General features: G+C 33.4%; 1 protein-coding gene across 4 annotated transcripts in view; it reads right to left on the minus strand.

The window, feature by feature from the left end:
- Nucleotides 1-254: 254 nt before the first annotated feature.
- Nucleotides 255-11,885, minus strand: part of LOC107707489 (UPF0606 protein KIAA1549L-like) — a 55,397-nt gene continuing 43,766 nt past the window's right edge. For 2 of the 4 annotated variants that reach the window (XM_016511525.1, XM_016511522.1), the window contains 10 exons: nucleotides 9,345-9,472; nucleotides 8,056-8,180; nucleotides 7,585-7,829; nucleotides 6,353-6,476; nucleotides 4,344-4,712; nucleotides 4,108-4,199; nucleotides 2,538-2,677; nucleotides 1,562-1,719; nucleotides 1,285-1,359; nucleotides 255-385 (listed from right to left, as the gene is read on the minus strand). In XM_016511525.1, the coding sequence (XP_016367011.1) occupies nucleotides 1,330-1,359; nucleotides 1,562-1,719; nucleotides 2,538-2,677; nucleotides 4,108-4,199; nucleotides 4,344-4,712; nucleotides 6,353-6,476; nucleotides 7,585-7,829; nucleotides 8,056-8,180; nucleotides 9,345-9,472 (1,411 nt within the window). In that variant the 3' untranslated portion in view covers nucleotides 255-385; nucleotides 1,285-1,329. The remainder of the gene's footprint in view (nucleotides 386-1,284; nucleotides 1,360-1,561; nucleotides 1,720-2,537; nucleotides 2,678-4,107; nucleotides 4,200-4,343; nucleotides 4,713-6,352; nucleotides 6,477-7,584; nucleotides 7,830-8,055; nucleotides 8,181-9,344; nucleotides 9,473-11,885) is intronic. The other 2 variants (XM_016511524.1, XM_016511523.1) reach the window with 2 other exon arrangements.

An 11,885-nucleotide genomic window follows, 5' to 3' on the forward strand; every position in this document is an offset into this window, starting at 1 on the left:
CCTGTTGTTTGTTCAGCGCGGTTGTTTGGTGATTTACCCTCACTGCAGATGTTGATTAATAACGGGTGCTGCATCTCGCTTAGGCTGGCAGGTGAGTTTGTGGCTTGTGGGTCTGGTTGGCCGTTCGGCCGAGCGTCGTGGTCAGTTGGGGCCGCTGAATCTGAAATTTCAGAGTAGACGACGATTCTTTTTGGTGGTTCAAACCCTGAAAGATACAAGATACAACCACATAGCGTTGATTAATGGTGCTGCATCTCGCTTAGGCTGGCAGGTGAGTTTGTGGCTTGTGGGTCTGGTTGGCCGTTCGGCCGAGCGTCGTGGTCAGTTGGGGCCGCTGAATCTGAAATTTCAGAGTAGACGACGATTCTTTTTGGTGGTTCAAACCCTGAAAGATACAAGATACAACCACATAGCAGTGCATACTCGTGTCATTCCAAACCTATTCCAAAATACAGGTTTGAAACAACACGAGGGTGAGAAAAAACAACAACAACAGAATACAGCCTTGTATGGAAAAATATTTGATATAAAAAAAATTAAAAAGTTAAAAATATATATATTATAACGTAAAATCTTTAATAATTTCTCTTGTAATTAAGAAATAATTTTATTATTTTAATTAAATTATGAAATTATTTTACAATTATAATAGAATTTATTAGTTATTTACTTAATTAAAAAATAATTAAATCAACAGTTAAAAAAAACAATTAAGCTGAATTTTCAGCATCATTACTCCAGTCTTTAGTGTCACATGATCCTTCAGAAATCATTGTAATATGCTGATTTGCTGCTCAATAAACATTTATTATAATTATAAATGTTGAAAACAGTTTTTTTCCGCTTAGTATATCTGTGGAAACTGTGATACACTACCATTTAAAAGTCTGGTAAGATTGAAAAAAAAAATTATAATAATAATAAGAACCATTGTTAATTGAGCACCAATAATAAAGGAAAATAACTGAGCACCAAATCAGCATATTTGAATGATTTCTGAAGGATCCAGGCACTGAGGACTGGAGTAATGGCTTCTAATAATATTACAATTAATATTACTGTTTGTACTTCATTTTTTATTCAATAAATGCTGTCTTGATGAGCATAAGAGATTTCTTTGAAAAAATAAAAATAAATACATTTCAGTTATTCCAAACATTTGAATATTAGTGTATGCAATTATTTTTTTTTTTTTATAATTTTCTAATAATTTTAAAATATTTTTTATTTATAATCAGTTGATGTTGCTGTATAAATGGTTAATAATCTAAAACTCCAAAGTACCCTGGTAAATTTCAGTGTCTGCTCAGCATCAGAAAGGACTCCAATTCAGCAGATGGTCTCCAGGTGACACTGGTTCTGTAAGAAATTTTCAAAAGACAGAAAATGACATTTACATTTAAGATGACACAAGAAAGACAATCCAGATGAATAAGGTTGGCTGTTGATTCTTTGAGGATAGCAAGATGTGAAGGAAATAAGGTCACAATACCAGATGTGTTAGGAGTCATCAGGTAGGGTTAGTCAAGCTGGCCGAACTGTAAATAGAAACAGAGCTTGCCTTTACCGTGTCATTCCACTGACGTGGAAGGTCCTCTGGCTCTGGAGGGTAGGACATCCAAGACGGGCTCCGGTAGGAGGACGGTGGAGACAGGACGAAGTAGTCCGAGTAGCCGGGGCGGTTGGCAGATATGGCATATACTGCTGTCATTGGGTTTCCTGCCAAACAATGGAAGGCAGATAAAAATCTTTTTTGACATGTTTGGAAACCAAAAATCTCCCAAATTGATTCAAAATGTGGTATTAAAATACATGTCCAAAAAGCCACAGTATTTCCATTGTACATGTTCAAAAATACATAGTTTTCTCCTGATACATAAAAAAAAAAACTATGGTAATACCATGGTACATGTCAAAAACTTTGGTACCATAGTGCATGGAAAAAAGTAAGGTATTACCATGGTATACATCAAAAATGATCGTATTACCATACTACCTATGGTTTTATTATGGTACATTGTAAAAACTGAGACAATACCAAGATAAATCCATAGTTTTTTTTTATAATATTGTATGTGGTAATACAATATTTTGTTTCAATGTACCAATTTAATATCTTAGATTTTGTCACATGTACCATACTAAAACTGTTTTTTTTTTTTACCTTTTTTTTTTTAGTATCATGGTAATACTATAGTTTTTTCATGTACTATGGTAAAACTATACCATAGTATAGTTTTCTACGGTCTTAGCATGACACGTCAAAACTGTTTTTTTCACACTGTAAAACATGTACATGTAAAAAAGGCTTTACCAAAAACAATGGTTTTATCATGCTACATTTGATTTTACAATAATACATGCCAACAACTGGTATTATCAATGCACATGTAAAAATATTATGGCATTGCCATGGTATATGTGATGTGATATTAGTACAAAAATCAATATTGTTATTATATTTTCCCTTACATCTGGATCAGGAGCTAAACCTAGTGTTCTACTTTAAAACGGATCTGTTTACCAAACACACTGACCTGAGTAGCTTGTCATAGACTCGTCGACGGTAACAGCAGGGAAAGGAGCTCGGTTGATTGGCAGGTAGGGGGTGCCATTGTGCTGACTCATCTCTGAGGCCTCAGACACATGAGGCTTCAGACTCATGTCTGGTGTGGAGCTACAATATGAGATAAAGATGTCTTGTTATAATGTGATCAAACCACCAGGGGGCAACGCTGGCCAGCATCGCCTCAGAGCCGCGTAACACACCTCAATGCAGTCAGCAGCACTGACAACCATGCAAAGCACCTTTAATGCATGCCAGCCACAGCATCTCAGAGGAGAAACGCTTATATAAATATACATGAGGCTCATCTCAATAATGCTGGCAATGTGATGCTGTAATGATGTGCTATGACAGGGGGAAAAAAAGTTCAAAAAAACCCTGTCGCTGGGACAGTAGCCTCAGATGTTCATAAACATCAATTGGAAATGTATTTGTACCATCTCTACCTCTAAAGGGCAAAGTGACAGTCAACAATCATCAGAAAAACTGATGAAGCAGTTACGAAAAAAAGAATGAATTAAAAAAGATAAATCAATAGATATAATTTAAAAAAAGATAAATCAATATATCGTAATTATTCACATGTGGATAAAGTATTTGCTATTTGATTTTTATATATATTTAAAAAGCAATTAATTAAAAAATGCAGATAAACAAGCAAACTGTAACTTAATATTTTACTAATTACTAATATAGAAATATTGCTGAATAAAAATAGAAAATAATGAAAATAACTCTGTTAATTTCTCATTACAAAATGACTAATAGATGCATTTTTTAAGTTGTTCAAATTTAGGATCGTAAATTCTTAATTTATCTACATGCTAAATGTTAATTTCTTGATTGGTACGTTAATTTCTAAATTTGATTCATCATTTTTTTCAAATGATCACTGACACATTTGGTCTGCCATAAAAGGATACATATAATTTGTATATTTTGGGTAAAGATATGATACAAAACCACACTAAACCACAACAAAATAAAATGGACGATCCAAATGTGAGTACCATTTTAGAGAAGTATATATTTATTTAATATAAAATACTCCATAAAAAGATAAATCTATATAATTAAAATACAAAATAAATATATATAGTTTGCGCCAATGTGTGCAAATGCTATAAATTTATAATATAATATATTATAATAAGGTAATATAATAATATATATTTAAGTTTAGTTATATATTTTCAATTGATTTTATGCTTGATTTTGTAGCATGCATTTAAACATTGCTATAAATATATGTGACCCTGGACCACAGAAGCAGTCTTAAGTCGCTGGGGTATATTTGTAGCAATAGCCAAAAATACATTGTATGGGTCAAAATTATAGATTTTTCTTTTATGGCAAAAATCATTAGGCTATTAAGTAAAGATCATGTTCCATGAAGATATTTTGTAAATTTCCTACCGTAAATATATATTTTTGATTAGTAATATGCATTGCTATAATATAATATAATGTTATGTAATGTAATGTAATGTAATGCAAGATCCAAATATGAGTGTGAATGTGTACTTTAAGGTTTCTCTTACCCTCTTAGTGAAGTTCCAGGTGGGGCTCTTGGAGGAATGAGGGGTGGCGGGGAACCCAAACCCATATCAGGCAGCTGGGTAAACCTGAATCCCTGCAAAGCCAAATGAACTTTCTGAAAACTAATATGATGACATATATCAACATATCACCCTATATGCTCAAGCTGTTTTCCCAAAATCAATATAAACAATCAAATTAACTGCAAACATCAGTGGTGTTGAAGAATGGCACTCACTGGTTTGGGGAGGCTACACTGGTGCATATCCGGCCCAAAGGAGGAGCCGCGCTGTAGAGCTCCACTGGGGTGGTTCATAGTCCCAGGTGCGCTGGTAACTCCATCCAGGTAAGGGCTACCGTGGCTGGGGTTGTACGGACTGTGAGGGTGGTGGTGATGGTGGTGGTGGTTGCCCGGGTTTGGCTCGGCAGAGGCCAAACCAAAGGCGTTGTCCAAGAGGAGGTGCATCTGCTGCCTCACTTCATCGATGGAGGGCTGCGAGCTCAAGGTGGACGAGTCCGAGTGACCTTTGACCTGGTGACCACCGCCGAAACCCAAGGAACTCAAAAGATGGTCCACATCCGTCTCTTCAAATGGCTCGGGCTCACCCTGAGGTGGGTTCAATGATGAGTCATCATCAAATGATTAGTTAAATATTTTTACTCAATTTTTGTTAAACTTTTTCAGGTTTAAATGTTTCAAAGTGCTGAATCTTTCTATTCATTTGTAGTTTTAATTAAGATTTTAAATCACATTTTTTTTAGAGAAGACTTTTGGATATTTTCATAGGGTCACCTGCATTGCAAATACTCATACTCAACATCTTTTAGTTTCCCTCAAATGTCTGTACCCTTAAACATCAATTAAAAATTCATTTCTACCTTACCTACCCCTTTGGGCAATGTGAGTCAATAACGTGACATTCAATAACCAATTGAAAAACTGACATTTCTATTACGAAAAAAAAGAAAGAAATCAATATATTTATTGAAAAAAATATAAATGTATAAATAAATGTTATTAACATGTGGATAAAGTATTTGTTATTTGATAAAAACGTTAACATATTCAAAAATGTATTAATAAAAATGTAAATAAATAAGCAAATTAAAACGAAATATTTTACCAATTACGATTACAGAAATAATAGTGATAAAACTAAAACTATTAATGATAACAATGAAAATATTTAAATAATATTTAAATAAATAAGATTTTTTAATTTATACAAGTGTAAGAGATTCTTAATTTATCTACATGCTAAATGTTTTTTTCTTCTTCTTGATTTACAATTGTTTTCTATTGATTCATCAATTATTTAGTTGACCTATTGACTTCTTAATTGATTTATAATTTTTTTTAATGATTAATTACAGTCACATTTGGTCCCCCATAAAAGAATATATATAATATGCAACTTTTAGGTGTAGATATGATACATAATCTATATACACTATATATATTATATATACAAACACTATCAATATAATATAATATAATATAATATAATATAATATAATATATGCATGATCTGAATACGAGTATTAGTACTTTTACAGAACAGGAGTACTTATGCCCAGCACAGTCACAGCTATTCTGATATTGAATTTCCAATATAAATGATTTAAAATGTCATTATTATATTTATGTGTAATGACATTCTGCTCTGTTTCATGATGACGTGGGCAAAGTTCAGGGTTTGCTCACCAGCTACCATCATCTCAAGCTCTCTACCGTCATAAACTGGACTTAAAGTTAGAGCTAAAGGTAATCGCCTTCATTTAAGCCTCAAAGCAAACTTGAGCTGATAGTCATTACTAAAGCGAAAAGAATCTCTGCCGGCTCCCTGAACTGTGAATGACATGCGCTGTGTGGAAAGACTACAGCAGAAGACTTTGGCCCTGTCCCAAATGGCACACTTCATGTGCACTTTCGGTCTTGAGGACTTACAATGGCCGCTACGTGCGCGTGTTCGTTAAGTCCACGAGACCGTAGGGTGTCCCATTCGTCATTTTAGCGTTCAGAAGGGTGCTCGCGAGCGCACCCTATGCGCCCTCGATGCTCACTTCTGCTGAGCCCGCAAACCTGCGAGCTACGCAGCCGACTTCTACCCAGCAGTCAAAGCGGCATTATGTCACGAAAGTGCTGACTCTGAGGAAGACCGTGAGGGTTTAGGGTGCCATTTGGGACAGGGCCTTTATAGCAGGGATATTTGGGATCCCATGATGCAAGAGGCTGGCAGCACTTACATCGTAGCCGCTGTTGCGGATGCCCCTCCCAGATCTCTCCCTCATGACCAGCATGTCCGTCTCTACAGGGCTCGGGGTGTTCAGAGACTGCCTGCTCCAATATGCAGGTTCCCTGTGGGAGTCACTGTTGAAAGAATGGTTGAAAAGTTCAGTATTGTCTCATGAACCAACTTGGTTATTGCAGTCATGGTTAATTTTACATTGTGATTTATTTTTATTCTTATACACACTGAAATATTGATTTCCAAACACTGGAGAAGAGCATTTCAGCTCATTAAAGAGCTCTTTATTCATGCCCTAGGGTGAGTTTACTAAGAATGAATAGTGTTGTTTATTTGCATGAACTGTTATTTTAGCACACAATTTAATAAAAGGAATTATGCAAAGGCACAAACATTGTAGAAAAACTTATATATACACTATTGTTCAAAAATATGGAGTCAGTAAGATTTTTTTTTAAAGAAATTAATACTTTTATTCGGCAGTTATGTATTAAATTGATCAAAAGTTACAGTAAAGACATTTATAATGTTACAAAAGATTTTTTGAACTTTCTGTTGATCAAACAATCCTGAAAAAAAAATGATCACAAAAACATTGACAGTAATATTAAATATTTATTGAGCAGCAAATCAACATATTAGAATGATTTCTGAAGGATCATGTAACACTGAAGACTGGAGTAATGATGCTGAAAATTCAGCTTTTTCCATCACAGGAATAAATGACATTTTAAAATATATTTAAATAGAAAAAAAGTTACTGTAAATTCTAAATTAATTGACATTTCACAATATTGCTATTTTTACTATATTTTTGATCAAACAAATGCAGCCTTGGTAAGCATAAGAAACTTCCTTCAAAAACAAAAAATAAATCTGAATGTATAAATTTTTCATAAAATAAAAAACAAAGCATGCTAAATTTATTTAGCGCCATTTTATTTGAGAAATTATTATAAAATAATTGCTTATATTTACTTATGTTTTTAATGAACACTGTGTGTAAATAGACAACACTATTAACAATATTATGTTATATTATATTATTGCAAAAGTGTCTTATCTGTTCAGTAAATTCGCCCCATGATTTTAGCACATATACACTACATCTGAATCAATTCCACCTTTCATTTGCCTTTTTTATTCTGTATCTAGGAAAACGCAATTGGCTTCATTTTCTCAACATATTTTGGGATGACTAATAAAAGCAGGGATTTAATCTCCGACTACCTCCTGCGGTACTTTACGTAAGTGGAGGGTTTCCTGTCCACCTTCGGCCCCCTCAGATCTTCCAGGTCCAGGGAAGCATTCTCACACCTCAGCCGGTCTCGATGGCTGTACATGTGTCCGCTGCCGCTGCCGCTCCCGCTGCTGCTAGTGACCGGCCCGTCACTGTAACCTTTCCTTTTAGCTTTTAACCTCAGCTTATTCCGGTAATGCTCGATGTCCGACTTCTGCTTCAGCCCCATGTTGACCTGCAGGTGAAAATCTGATGTTATTTATTTACTCAAATTTAGTGCTCCTCGGCTGACCGTAAGTGAGTCTAAATAGAATCTTTTTTGCTGATCTAGAGGAAAATTTTGTGGAACAGATTCTGTGTGGTGCCCAGTAAGTTGACAAGCACTCAAAACAGGTAAAAATAAATCAATGATAAAAGCCTCCTAATGAGGTGGCCCCTCTCCATAATGACAGCAAGCTCACCTCTCCGTTCAGGATGACAGAGTCTTGGCTGTGATTGGAGGAGTCAGGATAGGAATAGTTGAGTGGGGCAGCCATAGGCTTGATGGTGATGAGGCGTAGAGAGCCAGTTAGAGAGTCATAATGGTCTGCAAACAGACACAGGAGACTCATGCAGTCATAAAATTACAGTAGGAGGGTAAAAAGGGGATCAGCAAAGAGAAGCTGTAAATACTCAAAAATAGAGTCTGACACTAGACACTGGTCCACAATATACTGAGCAATCACTTATTTATAGGGTTTGGGGGTTTAATGGTGTGTGAGATATCTTAGATGGCAAAGCTCCTGTATATAAAAAAATCTGTATGAGAATAATATTACTGTGTTGTTGTTTTAAGATTTTCAATACCCTCATAAAACATTTATGAGAACTTATAAAATACTATACTTATAAAAACTTGTTACAGATCCAGTTACAGAAATGATGTTTCTTAACATTATGTTCTAGTGTTTAAACAGTTTTTTTTTTCAAAACAAAACAAAAGTTTTTTATGTTCAGTAAAAATATTTATTATAAATATCAATAATTTATTTTTTAATTACATTTTCTTACATCAGTGGCAAAACTTTTTGTTTTTAGCAAAAATCTAACACAATTTAGTATTAATATAATATAATATAATATAATATAATATAATCTCTATGCAAAAGCACAAACATTTTATAAAAGAAATTATATACATATTTAATTATATATATTTTTTAAAAGAAATAACATATTTATCCAGCAAGGATGCATTAAATTGATCAAAAATAATAAGTAAATAATGTATAATGTTTACAAATATTTATATCTCAAGTAATGCTGTTTTTTAATATTCTATTCATCAAAGAATGTATCACAGTTTCCACAAAAATTAAATAATATAATACAATATAATATAATAATCTGTGTTAAAAATGTATAATCATTTTTAACACTTACAAATGTTTACTATTTAAGTTCTCTAAAGTTATAAATATATAAGATATATTTTTTACTAATCTTATAATCTTAATTTTTCTTAAAATAAAAATTAAGATAATATCTTATGCAATTTTACTTTTAAAGTAAATTTTTAATTATATTTAGATTTTTTTTAACTGGAAAACGACAAAAATACTTTATTTCAGAAATTAAAAACGTAAAAAAAAAAAAAAAAAAATCGATTAACTAGATCCAGCGTTCCTGATTGTAATTATGGATTTCATAAATGGGTTATGATCCTAAGGAATGTGAATTGTGTTGCTCCTTTCATTTCTGTCTTTCTCACCATTTCTTGTGTGTTGCTCTTCTTTGGGTGCTTTCTGTGCCGTTGATCTCCGAGCTGTGGAGCTTCTGCCCGTGTTCAGCTTCCCAGATTCGTTGCTCGAAACAGAGCCGTCCTCGCTTGGCAACCTGCTGCGGGTAGCCATGGCAACAGAGGCAATGGTTAGTTTGCGGCATGCAGTATGATGCAGGGTTAACAGTTGCCTTGCAGGGTCCTCTGGCCTCAGTTAACCTGCATTAAATTGCAGTGGTGTCATTTAGCAGACATCACCGTAGGGTGAGCATCTACTCATCATGTTTTGTGCCATTTAAACAAATGTTCAACAACAGGATGAAGCCTGCTCTGGAACAACAACCACAATGAGCCACAGACCATCATATCAGAATGCACATCATGTGCTGGCGAGAGTTCTAACACATCACTACTGGAAAGATTGTTGGCAAGCATATCACATTAACACTGACTTGCTAGGATGAAGGAAATCTACAGACAATTGTTTATGGCATATAACTAAGAATTGTGAAGAAACTAAACAGGTCCCACGAGACCCATATCGTGAAATAATGGTCCATTACCATTCAGTGTAACAGATATATTTATGTAAAAATGGAACAATGTACTTATGCTAACATGTACTTATTAAAATATATAAAAAAGAGAAAGAGATCATACTAAATTTTATTATATTTTAAATAATTAAACACTTCTTGCTGACAAATGGGTAAAATCTAGTGGTTTGAAGGATACTGGCAAAGATTGGTAAAGTTGGTTTAAAATTACAATTAATTAGTATTTGGGGGCTGAACTGTGATCCTTTTTTTTTCTAAATATGCTTGACAAGATTTTTTGGTATATTAACTATTGTTACACTAAATTATATTTTAGTGGGTGTCTTCTGTAAATCATGGTAAAATGTATAATAGTTGTAATTTTTTTGCTCAGAAAAAATAAATTGTGAACAAAATTTGAGTTTAATACGACTATCTAGTATACAGAGAATAAATAAATAAATTTAAACTGTATTAAACTTTTATTGTTTTGATGCTTGAAAACCCCCTTTTGCCTCTGGCCCATAGGTAGACTGATAGGTAGATAGATAGATAAATATATTGTAAATTATTAAAAATGTTAATTTAAATTATTTAATTGTTTTAACAAATTTACATATATATAGAGAGAGAGAGAGATAGAAGGCCAGCACTTTTTCTCCTTTATACCAAGGGGCCAGATCACTAATCCACATCACGTCTTACACAATTTCCTTTTTATTGAAGGAAATCAAACTATAATTAATTGTTTTAGAAGATTTTATTAACTATAAAACTTGTGCAGTTATGCTAATTAAAATTGGAAATTTTGTTGTCAGTTGACAAGCAATATTACCCCAACAAGTCAATGTAAACATCTCTATTGCATTGTCTGTAAATTTGCAACAAACAAATGTACAGAGGTACTATTTTTGATTAGTAGTCTACAGAACATTCTCAACACAACCTAAGAGGACAGTTTAAAAATAGCTTATTCAGAAAATAGTTATTTCAAATGGCACCATAATATAATGGTCTCTGCAGGATTTTTTAAATCAAATGTAAGACTTTTAAAGACCTTTTTAAGACCTGCACTTCACATTTCAGCCTTTAAACATGTTTTAAGAAAGTCTAATTATCAATTATTTTATTAATTTAAACAACTATTATCAATCAATTATTTTATGAATTAAATAACATATAAATATATCTTAGCGTCTTAATTGTTTAGATTTTTATAATGCATTAGCTTCTTGTCGATCCACCGGTTCACACTTAAAAACATGGGTTGATTTTCACATTGGTCTGAACAAAAACAGCAGACGGGCTGATTGAAAATACAAATTCATTCTCTGACAGCAGGAGGCGCTTTCGGAACAGCAGAAATAAAGCGGTTTCCCTGGTAACAGCAGTACACAAAGCAGCGCTGCAGTTATTCAATAAAATCATAGCCTTTTGAAGTTTAACCATCACATCGCAGTTCTTGTCTTTCCATCCCCAAATTTAAGACCTCTCAAAATCATGATTAAAACTTGTACCATTTAAGAGTTTTGTGGCCTTAAATGTGATACAATTAAATTGAAGACTTTTTAAGGACCCGCGGAAACCCTAATTAATACAGGGAGTGGCTGGAAACTATAGCGACTGGTTGGAGTTAGTATTAACATCATAAACTGAAAGCAACTTTTCATAAGTTTTAAAATTGATCATCTGAGTCTAATATGATCCAGCGCACTGTACTAAAAGACACTGCGGGCTGCCAGTTGCCCATCCCTGATATATAAAAATAATGTGAAAATGATTTGTTCACAATAATACACTGTAATGAATGTCCACTGATAGCAAGATGGAGTGAACCCAAGTTAAGGTTTATTAAACAAAAACGTGAATCCAATACAAAACAAAGACTTGAATAAAACTGACTTGACTGACTTGAAAACATGAACTTGAACATAAACATAGCAAACTCTCCAATTGCGGCTATATATATATATATATATATATATATATATATATA

Source organism: Sinocyclocheilus rhinocerous, unplaced genomic scaffold, assembly GCF_001515625.1.
Source record: "Sinocyclocheilus rhinocerous isolate Xijiao unplaced genomic scaffold, SAMN03320098_v1.1 scaffold534, whole genome shotgun sequence".
NCBI lineage: Eukaryota > Metazoa > Chordata > Actinopteri > Cypriniformes > Cyprinidae > Sinocyclocheilus > Sinocyclocheilus rhinocerous.